Source organism: Anoplolepis gracilipes, chromosome 8 (genome assembly GCF_047496725.1).
Source record: "Anoplolepis gracilipes chromosome 8, ASM4749672v1, whole genome shotgun sequence".
Classification (NCBI taxonomy): domain Eukaryota; kingdom Metazoa; phylum Arthropoda; class Insecta; order Hymenoptera; family Formicidae; genus Anoplolepis; species Anoplolepis gracilipes.
The window spans coordinates 2,493,667-2,507,672 of record NC_132977.1 but is presented as its reverse complement, the minus strand read 5'-3'; the positions used below and the strand labels follow the sequence as shown (position 1 = coordinate 2,507,672).

Below are 14,006 nucleotides of genomic sequence, written 5' to 3'. Positions count from 1 at the left end.
AAAAAATTTATTAAAATTATCAAGATTAATAAAAATTACAATAAATAAAATTTGTCCATTTTCTATATTAAATTCTGTTTTAATTTAAAAAACTCAAAAGTTTGAAATTATTTGCAAGAAAAATAAAAAATCTTTTTCTAAGAAAATGAGGGAAAAGTGTATTGCAAACGCAATAATTATTTTGATTAATCAAAATTATTTCGAAATTGTATAAATCATTTTCATATAATTATATTTGATAAATGAAATTAATTCTGTACTCTGACAGAAAATTATGTATATGACTCGAACTAATAACTGGGGGTATAGCTCAGTGGTAGAGCATTCGACTGCAGATCGAGAGGTCCCCGGTTCAAACCCGGGTGCCCCCTCGCGATATAATTTTTGTTATATATTATTTATTTTCTTGTCTTACAACCTGAAAATTTTTAATTAAGATATTGTTTGTTGTAATCGTCTATTTTTTTTTGTTTTACATATTTATATACATGTATCTATATACGTGTATACAAAATTTAATACAAATTGGCAATATTATTATTACTTATATATAAAAAAAACAAGGAACAATAAATAAATCTCGTTTGATTTTTACACTTTATTATCAATTTAATCAGAAATTAGTAAAAAATCATACTACTAAAATTTGTAGCAAATGATTAATTTTTGTCAACAATCATCAGTTTGTTTTAATATATTTTTTAAATATTTGAAAAAATATTAATTGATAACAGCATAATTTTTAAAATTTTATCTTTTATCTATTTTTAATGTTCTAGTAATAAATCATAAGTAATCAAGAAATTATTAAAAAATTACAAGATTGGGTTCACAAAAGATCGATTGGCCCACTATAATTACTCTCCCTCTCTCTTTTAAAGATGTAGAATTACGTCCAACAATTAATGTTAACATTATAAACAAACATATATATGAAAACAATATAGTAAAATATAAAGTTATACTATAAATTTAATTTTGTGCGTACTTAAACATTTGAGAGAGAGAATATATACTAGAGAGAGAATATATACTAGAAAGAAAAAAAATACAAAGTTTACCTAAGATTATAGCACTTAATATCTCTTCAATTAGAAAACAAATTATGAATATGTGCTATTACAATTTATCCTAATATTGCTACATGTTGTTTGAAATTATTTTGTATATTCTATTGATAGCATCAATCTCAGTCTTTCAATGCATAGCTTTTGTCAATATTAGCACAGTTATGAAAACGTTAGATATAGTTTATGAATCTTTCTGCCTTACTTTTCCTCGCTCATGTCCATTTATCCTTCATTATAATTTTAATTTCTCAACAATTATTGTCAATATATATAAATATATATATATATATATAATTTTATATATAGAGTAATATCTTAATAGTACTTGGAAGACTTAATAGTATAGTCATTAATTTTTACTTTATGTGCATATAAAAAATAAATCTTATAGAATATATATCATTTATAAATATTCATCTTTTTATATGTAAGGCAATTTGTGAAATATTGTAGATATAAAATCTAATTTCTCAATCAATATCCATCAGTATGTACGCTCATCGAAAAAATCGAGCGTTATTTGGAGGAGCATTTTGTCATTTTGTCAGCATTTTATATGAAAGATGTTATAATGATGCGATCCAAGAAAAATTTCACTATTTGTACTTAATTTTAGGAAAATCGATAATATTCTGCAATGTGATTCAGCATATCTTGAAAAGCCGTAGAGGGTGATGTTCCAAATTTCTGTCTCCATAAGTGTCTAGCAATGATATATTGGCCTGAAGTGTGCGTAGCTTCTTGAACTTCCTCACAGATTTCAATGGCGCTTTGCCAAATTGTTTCTTAAAATTTAATGGGAACGATTAATTTGTGCGAAAACTGTTTATGCAGATAGAGAAGTATATACACATCTAGTTATACATTAGTGTACAGAAAAAAAAATAATTACCAAGATTGTCAAGAAGTTTACTTTTACCAGGTGGGTCAAATTTTTGTAACTGTTCAATACTGATAATTTTGTACTGCCTTAAACTCTGTAAAGATTCATAACTGCAACAGCAAGCACGATCATTTGCTACTATGTAACTTCCTGGCACTGTGTGTTTCATAATTTCCTTCAAAGCTTCTTGTACCATGTTACACTTATTGATCCCTACTTGTAGCTTATCAATCTTTTGTGGCTGTAAGATATGGCACAAAATCAAAGCAATTTATACAGTAATCAATATCTATATATTTGGTATAATAAATAAATAAAACAACAATCGCTAATTACACATTTCATTACCTCTGGTACAGCTTCAATCATATGCAACCATATGCGTGGAGGTATAGCATTCGCTTCTGCAATGCATATTATTGTGTGCGAATTATTATTGCGTTTTTTGGCAGAATTCAGATCTGGTTGACGTTCCATCATATAACCACCAGGAAATTCATCCACTATTAATATTGCACCTTCACCGCCTAACAACCAATCCTCTGGATGTTTCTTCATATAGATTGCAGAAACTTCGTCACATCGTTCGTACGTTTTTCTAACTACATGTTTCTTGATATCTGCAATAACATATATATATACAATTCTGTGTGATATTTCTTAATGTGCCATAAAATATTTATATAAATAAGAACCTAAGTATGAAGCAGTAATTTCACAGGGAATATTTTGACACCATCCTAGTATCAATTGAAGGCACATTTGCAAATCACATTTTATTCCAAAAAAAAAGGATTTTTCCCTTATTGGCAGTTTTCTCTGGCAACCGGGACAACACCAAATATATTTATCTATGATTCTTGCAGGATTCCACGTTAAACTACGTCCATTACATTCCAAATGAGGACAATTGGAAACTGTGCGAATTAGACTGATTTCCTTTAACCAACTGCACAATTCTCCCTCGTGTCCTTTTTGCAACATTGGTCGTACAACAACATCAAATAATCCACCTCCATCGCTAAAACTTCCCAAACTTCCTGTTCTGTAAAAATTTGTATTACAAACAAACGTAATATCATTATTATGTAACTGATTTATAATTTGTATAAATTATAAATTTGTTATAACTAATGTATAATTGATGTGAATTACAAACAGTAGTATTTTATTTATCTCAATGAAACAAGAACCTCTATCTTTCTCTTACAATCAGAGCAAGTGTCAGGAACTGTATATTAATAATCACATATCTGTCTGTCATTTGACATTCCATGATTTTATTTACCTGGCATTTTTAACTTTTGCGTTCTTCATCATAAACTCTAAGGTAATAGATAGTGTTTAACAGATATGTAATAACGATAAATAAAAATTTGCCCACACTTATACACAAAAAGTGAAAAAAAAAAAAAACAATTAAGAAACGCTAACAGGAAAATATCAAGTTACTACGATGGAATCCATTATTATCTGCCTATAATGGCGTAACGCATATATTCGTCGATATTTTGCTATAGCGAGGTCCAAAACGCACTGCACATGCGCGAAAATGGAGTTCTACATTATTCGAAATTGGGCGGAAATAAAGACGTTCAATTTAAGCCCTAAAAAGGATTCAAAATGTACTTACTTTTTAAAATTTTGTCGAGATCTTTTTCATAAAATGCGTTTTTATATAAAAAAAAAAAAAAAAAATCATAATAAATATAGAAAACATTTACATAAAATACAATAGATTTACATTTTATAAACTCTGGAGAGAAAAAAATGCGTCTAAATTATCCTCAATATTTTGTGGGTTTTTTTTTTTTTTTTTTTTTTTTTTTTTTTATTTTTATTATTTTATTAAGAACACGTTTTACAAAGCAAAATCCTGTGATGGTGGAAGTTGTGGAGGCTGAGAAGACTACGGAATTAGTGTTGATAGGTACATTTCAACAAGGTTCTGAAAAGAGGTGAGTGCGGATAAGGAGATATCGGCACATTAATATAAAAAGTATTCTTTGAGTGACAGCGTGAATATTAGGCCGGCACATTCATTCACTCGTTCATTCATTCGGTCGAGCAACCAGTCTCAATCTATCGAACAGGTAGGCGGGCAGACATTTTTCTACATACGCATGAATACACTGCACTTTCACATGGATGCACTTGAAAGAGATAAACGTATGTTTTTGCACGTATGTCTGTGTGATCTTGTGGAAAACGGTGCAGAAAACGAGGAGAGCATTGATATATCGTACAAAGTATTTTATACAATATATCAACGGATTATCGCTTAATGAATAAACGCAATAACGCTATCTTCTTGTTAACAATAAACAAGAACAAATTTTCTATGCAAAAATCGATTAAACGCAACAATTTATACGAGTTTTTAATTTAATCGTTAAGTATCATGCACAGAGAGAAAGCGAGGGAGAGAGAGGAGAGAGAAAAGAAACATAACTTGTTTGATTTTCACTAATAGCATAAGTGCAAATGCCACAAAATATAATCGCTGATAAATTTAAAAATTTTTATCAACTCTCGTTTCGATAATCATAACAAGAAGATAGCAACGGAAGAACTTGTCAAGAAATATAGCGAAAATGATAGATTCGTATAATCAGCCTGTAATGATATCCCGAAGGAGAATTTTTTACGTAAGGACCATACGTTGCATAAAAATGCATCTAAATGTAATATATAAGAAAACGGCAACTCGCGATTATAGATATTCAATCGTGGACGCTTATCTATATTTGGTGATCAATATAGATTAATCCTCGGTGACAGACTATCTTTTTACGTAGGATCGTGACCATCATTACTAGCAATCTCGTAAATACACAGTTGGATCTTATAAAATATTTACGAACGAGATCGATATTTTAAAGAAAACGAACAATTACCCTTTCCTTTATATTTCAGATATATATCATATTACGTGCATATAGGAAGGTGCGCGCGCGCACACACACACGCATACACACACACACTAACACGCACGCAAATATACGGTTCTTCAAAATCTCACAACGAAAAATTCAATTCACACCCCTCTACTCAGCCGATGAAGAAGATAAACATGTTACAACATGATACTACTGTAATAACAGTGGCAACTGTTGTTAGATAAACAGACAGTTTGGCAGGCATGATGAACATAAAACCAAACATGCACACGTGACACAAAAGTTGACTACGTTTCTTCTATCTTATCATCCCCCTTTTCTACTTCTCTCATTCACTCGCTCAAATTCTTCCCATTTTCTCTTCTTTCCTCTCTGCTCTTCTTGCCTCCATTCTTATTTATTCCTATTTTTCTCTATCCACGAGGTCCTATAATAATGTAATATAGGCTTTAGTACTCTATAATATATGCTAAATTCTAAGACTACTACTACGCCGTTTCTAAATACAACGTAGTTTCTTTAATTAATATTAGGAATATCGGCAGTGAAATTCCAATGACAGACGCGGCAGGCAGGCAATCAGTCCGGCAAAGTCTGTGGCACTTGCGCTGTTCCGGTGCGTAAAACAGATAAAACTGATTGTCGGGGTGCCCCGCACGTTTTAATTTTTAACATTCAGTGTTGACATGCACACGATGCCACGCAATGTCTACAAAGATAATGGCTCAAAATTAGGAAGAGGGGGGCACCCCACTGCTCGTACCGAGCAATCTCGCTTCCTTATCTTCACCATGGCACCTTCATTATCATATTCCACCGTTACTCGACATTATCGTCTTATTACGCTACTCTTTTTCTTCCATTGAAAAATAATTTCTTTACAATACTTGGTGAAATGTGTCCACATCGGCGAATACGGATCGCTGCGATAGCCTTCTTCGCTTGCTCGATTTGATCAGAAGCAAATCGATGTTGAATCGTCCGAAACGAAGATTACTAAGATTATAAATCACAAATGAAATCACAGACTTTCGTTGGTGGTTCGAATAGAGAGGGGCCGCACATTGCAATTAGAACAACGTTGTAGGCATTATCAGGAAAAGTTTGACGAGAGGCACGGAGAACTTGTCTCTCTCTATTCCCCTCCGCTCTTCATTCCCATCCATTCTCCTTGATCATGTGGGCAAGTTCGATTATAAACTTTCCTTCCTTATACTTTTGACTTGACTCGAACGCATGCTCCTAAAAATATCATTATTAATCATGATTCATTTTGTTAAACTTTTCTTTATTCAAAATTAATTTGAAATATTTTATGGGATAACTAACATATTTCCATCCTAACGTGGTCTTGCAACATTCACAATAGATATCAGCGACAGCATGTAACCCAGTTAACAGAACTCGTTCCTCCGCAGGTCCGCAACCTACGTTCACCCTATGTAATAATATTATAATTATCATTTTGCAAAATGTTTCTCTTTTTTATATCTGTATATATTAACACACATATTCTAAAATTACCAATCATTGCTTGAAACTATAACTAAAACTACAAAGAAAAAAAGATCAAAGCTAAAAAGAATTGTTTATTTCAATTTTCCCAATTAATGCCTCACAAATTATTGATATTATTTCCAATCATGTTGGTTCTAATCATAAATAATTGAAAAAATGTTTATCAATTAAAGAAAGTTTGGGGCATAAAAACCTTCTTTATTTATTTTCAAGTAATTTCTTTCTTTTTCTCTCTATTCTTTTACAAAATTTAAATATATTAACTATAAAAAACTAAAGAGAGGAAAAAATGGTATTAAATTTTTACTAAGAAAAGATTGACTTGATTGAAGGATAAAAATAATTTTGAGATACTCTGTATATATGTACATATGTATGTATGTATTATAAAAATAATTGACACCCTCAAAGATAAAAAAATAAAAAAATTGTTTTATTCCATTTATCTAATATCTTATTGTTACATAGTTATACTTACACGGAATTAAAGAGATAGGCACGACCTTGACTGCCCTGGAAGGACTGAAATGCGAAATGGACAGAAGTTTAGTTTCATTCATAATGTACACGATAAAACAAGACATCGAGTTAGGAGACACTCTCCTATTATTAGCTATTATGGAACTATTTATGTCGAACGTAAGCGCGTATTTCCGGTAAGCGAATTTCCGACTATGATTTCTTCAGGCTATTATGAACCTCTTGGGATCACACTATTGTTATGATGAGGAGCCAATGACAATGATCTTTTCCAATCACATGATTGGTTTCCATTGGTGAGAAAGGCAATCATTTCGATTGAAAATCTCTCCCCCAATAGTTCCATAATAACTCCCTTAATCTCTCTGCAGATTACGATGTCACGAGCAAAAAAATAAATAATTTTTTTTTCTTGTATTATACGTCAAAATGAATTGGTTTCTTCATATCTCACTAGTCACATTTTAACGATATATATATATATAGAGCGATAACTTTCATTAATATAAAGATAAAAATAATTTTTGACCGCGTTTTTTAAAAAAAGTTTAAGTAATGATTTCTAGGAAAGATCGCGGAAACTTTAACAGATTTTTTTAAAAAGAAAGAAATGCAGACTAGAGATTTGTTACTTGATCGAGGTGCACGGTTCACCTTAGAGATGAGTTCGTCGTGATTGGCGAGATGAGCACGGCAGTGAATGCACGAATAAGTGCGGTGACAGGAAGGTAGGTACGCTTGAAAAGTTTTCACCATGGTGGCGTATCCAAGCGAGCGAGACACACTTCGCTCTTGCTGCTATCCTCTATCCTTTTGCTAATAGCGCGAGGATACAGATCTCTTTCTCTCCGCGAGAAGAGAAGAGAGAGGGAGAGAGACTTGCGTTTTCTCTCTATTTATTTATTTTCCCTTTCTTTTCTTCACGTTCAGCGGAATTGAATTTCTCTCCGAAACGCGGGGTGGTGGTGCGATAGTAGCCCCGTTCACCGCCGCTTCGTGCTCCGATCAGCTGTTGAGCTGGTTCAGACAGCGCCGGTTCGGGGACACCTGTGAGAAATAAAAACAAAGGAAATTAATGAAAATGTTGATCTTCATTTCAAATCGATTCGAGCTGATATATATATATGTCAAGCCTGTTTTACAACGGGATCTCGAGAGACTTCTTTTTTCTTTCTTTTTTCTTTTTTGCGTACATGAGTCTTGATCAAATCATTAATTATATAAAATAAATATGTCTCCTAATTATCGCGAAGAAATTTGACACAAGTTTGACACAAATTTGAGCTATTTGCTAAACAAATAGATAGTTGAACAAGGCGAGTTTCACATTCGTGTCGCAAAGCAAATAAGTTTTTTTTTTTATTATAACTGTTATATTAGTTCGAAAACTAATTTTGCTGTTACAAGCTCTACAATTTTCACGAGATACATACGTGCTGACGATATATCGATCTGCACGTACGTGGATTACGCGATGAATATCTCTGCCAGTAAACTGCATTACATATAGTTGTAAATATGCAAAGAAACCAATTGTTTTTGTAGAAGCTCTCTGTCTTCGAAAGTCTTTATTTCAGTCATTAATAAAGGTTATCGCGTTTTTCCTGGTTTCTCTTATCTTTTTTTTTTATCTTTCAAAAAACAAAAAAAAACTACTGGCAACTGGGTGGGGAAGAGCGCAATGACAGCTGCGGAAATGACGTTGAAAGCGATGCGAGGCGTAGCTTTCAAAAGCAATTGCATCGACGTATACTACTACACAACATCGGTTGACGTGCCGCCACGTGCTGGCGCGCGTTCAAACAAAGAGACAAGGACGTTATTATATGAATCGTTAAAAGATAGAGGTTTTTTTATCTGCGCGCAAAGCACGAATAGAAACGCTCGAGTCTCTTTCTTATTCTTCCTTAGAACGGATGTCGACGTTTTATAAATGCTAATCGCGCACTCGCTTCTCCGTAAAATCACCACTAATCGGAATTGATTCCCGCGATGACCTCGCGGAGATTCAACTGAAACTTCCCAGTGCGTCGAAATACATCACTCGCGAGTGTATCATCCTTATAATTAGACACTTTAACGAATACGATTATTCTCAAGATCACAATTATATTATTGGGATATTAAAATTTATTCGAAATTTTGCGAGTATCTATATATACATGAATTGAATTCGATCTTGTCTCTGTTGGCGACCAGCTCGTGTAAAGAGAAGAATGAAAAAGCGTACGGGAACAAGTTTCCTAACGGATGGCCGAGAACAAAGAGACCGGGACTTTCGAGTCAATATACTAGTCAAGGTCATTGCTACTTATTGTAGACGCACCGGCGTCTTTTTTATTCTCTCTTCGCGCAAGTACACAGGCGACGACGAAAAGAGGAGAGGAGAGGAGAGGAAAGGAGAGGAAAGGAGAGAAAGAGAAAGAAAAAGAGACCGGCTCAGCAACTCGCCAAGACTTGCAGCAGCGGCGATCGACTAAAGAAAGGAAACTTGTATGCAGCTGAGAAAAATTTTATCTAATTCATAATCAATTCGCTCGTCAAAAAGATAAGAAAAATAAGATACAATCGAATTATTTATTCACATACGAATATCACAATATAAAAGGTAATATTTTTTTGTAAAAGATTTTACAGGAAATTTAAAAAGTAGAAAAATATACCCAAATGCTTATGTATTTTTTCTCCTTTTAAATTATATTATATATAATGATTATAAAATATATAATTCTTGGGCAAAGACAGTAACGATAAACTCAACATAATTGATTATAAAATGTCTTAGGTCGTAAACATCGTAGTTTCCCTTCACCAATATCGCGATAAATCTACTTGATATTTTTAAAGAAACCCAATAAAGTACAAGCTCCGGGTGACTTGGAGAGAAATGATCGAGGGGTTGACGACCGAGGACCCAAGTGCGGGGGACAAAGACCCCTCTTCCCCTTGCTCCCAGTTATTTATAAACTGTCTTCTGTGTGTAAGAGAGAATTTACGCGAGTCGTTCACCCTTCACCCCGCATTAGCTACATTACAAACGAGGATCGAATGGGCGGGTGCCATTGCCCTCTTCGTAACATTGTCGCAACGCACTGATTACGGCGCAGGAAAAAGGCAGGAGAAGATGGCAGAGAGAGAGAGAGAGAGCCACGAAATACCTCGAGGAATCCAACTCAAATCCAGCTAACATTTTAAATCATCGCGATTGAGAAATATAGATATTCTCGAATAATGACGAAGAAAAGAGGATTCAAATAAGCTAACGATTCATTAATTCTCAACGAGCTTCTGTATGCGTTCGATGACAAACAAATCTAACTTGTAACTTTCAAGTGACTCGTGAAGGAATAAAACAAAAAGAGGATAGGGGGGAGTCTTTGAAAATAAAATGTCGAAAGAGGAGGAGGAAGCTAATGCGAGGCGCCAGGAAAGAAACGTGCAACAGGAAGACGAGAGAGAAAACAGCGGAGTCCACGCGCGCGCGCGCGCGCAGCGATCTGTCGCGCAGTCAGCTGATAGTCCAGTCAGCTGTAAATGTACATAAAACCGTTGTCCAACAGGTTCACGCGACGCGACGCGACGCGGCGCGTCGCGACGCCGCCTTCGATCGACCGACGCACGGGCTTGCAAGGACACTTGGCGAATTCACCTGTTCCCCTCGTTCTTCGCAAGCCAGGGAGGAAAAGCAATTCGGCCGATCAACCACGCGAAGGAAATAATCGGATATCACGGAAAGATCGATCGGCCGAGAGTGTGCCATTTTAACGCGCGTAGCTGTTTATTGCGCGCCAAAATAACCTCATGTTGTTTATGCGCGCAATTGCGTAGTTCGAAAAACAAGAAGTGTCTCTTCGAGATACGACATTCACGACTCTACATACGAGAGACAGATACAATGCACTAAGCAAATTATATATACATCAATTAAATAAATAAAAGAGAGAGAGGATGAAGGATAAGCGTTCTATGTCTAGTTTAATTAATTCGCGTCATTGTTAGTCGTCACACATATGTATTCGTTTTCTTTACAGCGCGACCATGGAATATGAATAACAGATTGTTTTTCAAAGACGGATCGTCGTGTTATCGTATAGTGTTATATGCGCAGAATTTTTATAGACCATAATTCTGATTTTTTTTTCGAATTCAGTCTTATATTTTTTAACAAACATATTTTAAAAAATACCAGAAATTTCTATTTAAATATTAATTGAATATTATTAATACACATACATATTTATATTTCTATTTTAAATATTAATTAAATATTTATTTCTATCTTAAACATTATATATTTCTTTTGCAACATTAATATATGTGATATTTGTTCTCTGCATATTTTTCCGAAGTAGAAAAAATCTGGTAAAAAAAATCAGTATTTCGTTAGACATTCGTTTCATAATTAGCATTTACAATTAGAGACATCGATTATTTAATGACAAAATAATTATGAAAAAATCTAACTCAGAGATATTGTAACGCTGATCTTAATTCGAGAGTAATAAAACATTCGAGAGCGTACTTGGCTGAGATAATGATCCCGATATTTTTATTACGCGATGGTTGGATCAGCTGTTAATGTATACAAAACATCGTAGATGCGTCGCGTTATCTGGCGACATTGCCACTTGTGTATCCGTGTATCCCACTTATCGCACGAGTATACATGTGTATACGCGTGAGTTTGTCACGCGTGTGTAAGGAAAATGGATAGCCTAAACATTTCTTTACATCAGATCTACAATCTATGTTTAGATAGCCTCGTTTAAATTTATATACATCGGTATATTGTAAAAGAATCGAAGAGAGGATCGCGAATAAGGGTCAGAGGATTCCGTTATTTTCACCCGTGTCTCGGTGAAGTACAGTTAATGTTAAATGCGATTATATTGTCGTCGTTACGAATGTCTGCGTATGATTTCGCACTTAGCTTTCTTAGCGTCTTAGATTTTATCTGAAAAGACAACGAATCGATTTCTCATTTAAAAATAGATAGAATCGAATTCACGGGCACGAAAAAAAATCCGAGGTGAACGTCTCGGTAATCACTCGCGGAAATAACAAGAAATCGAGCGTAATGGGGGGGGGGGCGAGGGGGAATTGCATACGCACGTGAAAATTGATAAAATAAATATTATCTCACGAAACGATAAATTTTTTCGATGAACAACAAAGTTGTTGCGATAAATCATCGAAAGCGAACTAATCCATTGATAACACAGGAAGGAAAGAGGAAAGAGAGGAAGAAAGAGGGCAAGAGAAGAAAGGATTGTGGGTTGCTAACCTGACACGATACCTGTGCTCGTCGACAAGGACGAGGGTGAGAGCGAGAGCAAGCGAGTGACAGAGTACGCCTAGCGAATCGAAAACGCGGTGAGGTGAGGTGAAGCGAGATGAAACGAGGAGAGGCGCGAGGGAAGGGTAGGGGAACGACGAGAGGGGAGGGGGGGACGAGGCAGCAACGAATGAGGCAGCTGACAAGCCCCATCAGCTGAGAACGTACACAAACCCGATGATTTAACGCGACGTATCCGCGAGCATTATTATTACGAGTTCGATGCGCGATAACGCATCGAATTCGACGCGCGGGATAAAAATAATATAATCCCTTGTCCCGAATCCCGAATGTTACGAAAGTTACGAAAAAAAAAAAAAAAAAAAAACAATAATGCGTAGTTCGGGGCGGACGGCAAGTATGGAGTACGTGACTACGGGTTCTGCGACTGTACGCTTGTATACAAGTCGCGATCGGGAACGACTGACAATGAGAAGGATAGAGATAGATAGATAGAGGAGAGGAGAGAGCTTTCGGGGTCGGAAAGACGACGAAATAACAAGAGAGCAAGGAGAGACAGACTTATTTATACCGATCGAAAGCGATATATAGGAAGCGCGCGCGCGGTCGTCTTACGCTTCCATCAGCCCGATTTCGCGCGGATGGCGTGTCGTCGCTTACTAATATCGTGTGCATCGTTGCATTCACCGCTAGGAATCGACGAGCTCGACGATGTCCAAATAAATTTTCGTCGCGCCGTGGAAAACACCTGACGCGATCGTGCGTCATACGACATACATACATATCTACACGCGGAGAAAAATCGAGAGAGAGAGAGAGAGAGAAAGAGAAGGGAGAGGAGGGAGAATTATTCGGACACAAAACAAAGACGCAAGGGGGGAAAGGGTTGGAGGTTGAATTTTTATTTTCCTTCTTTACGTACCTCCATATGCATCCGTGACCGCTGCAGCAGCGTACGACGACGACGCGGTTGTTTCTCCTCGGCCCTCCTCTCTCTACTCTCTCGCGGCTCGGGGCTCGGAGCGCGAACGACCACGGATCACGGCTGCTTCGTCTCTGTACGATTGTGCCACAAACAACGACGGCGACGGCGACAGTTCGTCACGATCATTACTAAATTACGCGAGACGCGCTTGCACGTCCAGCGAGGCTGCTACACACCGTGACTGCTGATCGTTGCTCTCTGATCGACTCTCGGCTCTCGTCGTTCGATTTATTTCGGTTCGTCCGCAGGCGAAATCGCGCACACGGTGACCCGTTTCGCGCGCACGCGCCGCACGTCGCGTCCCTGACTTCGGACACCGCCGGTAGAGCGCGCGAATCTAGCGATTTCAAATCAAAATATGTATTATGAATACGCGCGCCAAGGCCCGGGATATTTATGCAAGAGCTACATATTTTCTTTCGAATCAATCATCTTTTTTTCTGCGCTTCTCCCAGCATTGGGAATTTTATGCAATTATTATTGTCGTTAAACTTCTGTACATGTTTAATATATATATATATATGTCTTTAAGAATTTATATATAATTATATATGTTAAAGATGAAAAGATGCCGTTCATTAAAAAAAAAAATTGTATTATAAAAATGAAAGTATTTGTTACTTTGTCTTATTTTTTATTTTAGAAAATGTAATTATATATTTTAAAGATGAAGATATATATATAATTATCTGTGATATATAATTATCTACGTCTGACATCTTTATAAATATTTTAAAAATATTTAAATAAAATTCGCCAACTGAATATAGATAATTATTGAAAATACTGTTTTGTTGCACATACGACTTTTTTTTTAAAGATAGTTTATTTAGTGACGCTTAGCAAATCTCGAAGATTAATCCTACTATTTTGA

The 14,006-nt window shown here is 35.5% G+C and overlaps 2 protein-coding genes and 1 non-coding gene across 5 annotated transcripts; 1 reads left to right on the top strand and 2 right to left on the bottom strand.

The window, feature by feature from the left end:
• Positions 1 to 299: 299 nt before the first annotated feature.
• Trnac-gca (transfer RNA cysteine (anticodon GCA)) lies at positions 300 to 371 on the top strand. The gene has a single exon. It is a non-coding gene; the product is annotated as a tRNA-Cys (tRNA).
• A 301-nt stretch (positions 372 to 672) lies between these two features.
• LOC140669082 (uncharacterized) lies at positions 673 to 3,382 on the bottom strand. The gene is made up of 5 exons (XM_072898583.1): positions 3,242 to 3,382; positions 2,649 to 2,998; positions 2,302 to 2,573; positions 1,963 to 2,194; positions 673 to 1,855 (listed from the first exon to the last, which is right to left on the bottom strand). Exons 1-5 carry the CDS (start codon positions 3,271 to 3,273, stop codon positions 1,683 to 1,685), a joined length of 1,059 nt encoding a protein of 352 aa, XP_072754684.1. The 5' UTR covers positions 3,274 to 3,382; the 3' UTR covers positions 673 to 1,682.
• A 2,572-nt stretch (positions 3,383 to 5,954) lies between these two features.
• Ypel (Yippee-like) lies at positions 5,955 to 13,388 on the bottom strand. 3 transcript variants are annotated; one of them, XM_072898585.1, is made up of 5 exons: positions 13,070 to 13,388; positions 7,506 to 7,898; positions 6,850 to 6,893; positions 6,183 to 6,291; positions 5,955 to 6,095 (listed from the first exon to the last, which is right to left on the bottom strand). In XM_072898585.1, the coding sequence occupies exons 2-5, from the start codon at positions 7,605 to 7,607 to the stop codon at positions 6,006 to 6,008; spliced, it is 345 nt and encodes a 114-aa protein (XP_072754686.1). In that variant the 5' UTR covers positions 7,608 to 7,898; positions 13,070 to 13,388; the 3' UTR covers positions 5,955 to 6,005. The 3 variants fall into 3 exon arrangements, with proteins under 3 accessions (XP_072754686.1, XP_072754688.1, XP_072754687.1); XM_072898587.1 differs by lacking the exon at positions 13,070 to 13,388 and adding an exon at positions 12,148 to 12,234; XM_072898586.1 differs by lacking the exon at positions 13,070 to 13,388 and adding an exon at positions 8,285 to 8,779.
• Positions 13,389 to 14,006: the final 618 nt, after the last annotated feature.

Excerpts from the sequence above, each read along its gene's own strand:
- LOC140669082 (XM_072898583.1), bottom strand. The coding sequence starts at position 3,273 with ATGATGAAGAACGCAAAAGTTAAAAATGCCAG. Across the intron at positions 2,999-3,241 it reads GCAAAAGTTAAAAATGCCAG|AACAGGAAGTTTGGGAAGTT; the intron begins GTAAATAAAATC and ends AAATTTTTACAG. Across the intron at positions 1,856-1,962 it reads TAAACTTCTTGACAATCTTG|AAACAATTTGGCAAAGCGCC; the intron begins GTAATTATTTTT and ends TTAAATTTTAAG.
- Ypel (XM_072898585.1), bottom strand. The coding sequence starts at position 7,607 with ATGGTGAAAACTTTTCAAGCGTACCTACCTTCCTGTCACCGCACTTAT. Across the intron at positions 6,894-7,505 it reads ACGACGAACTCATCTCTAAG|TCCTTCCAGGGCAGTCAAGG; the intron begins GTGAACCGTGCA and ends TTCGCATTTCAG. Across the intron at positions 6,292-6,849 it reads GCCTATCTCTTTAATTCCGT|GGTGAACGTAGGTTGCGGAC; the intron begins GTAAGTATAACT and ends ATTATTACATAG.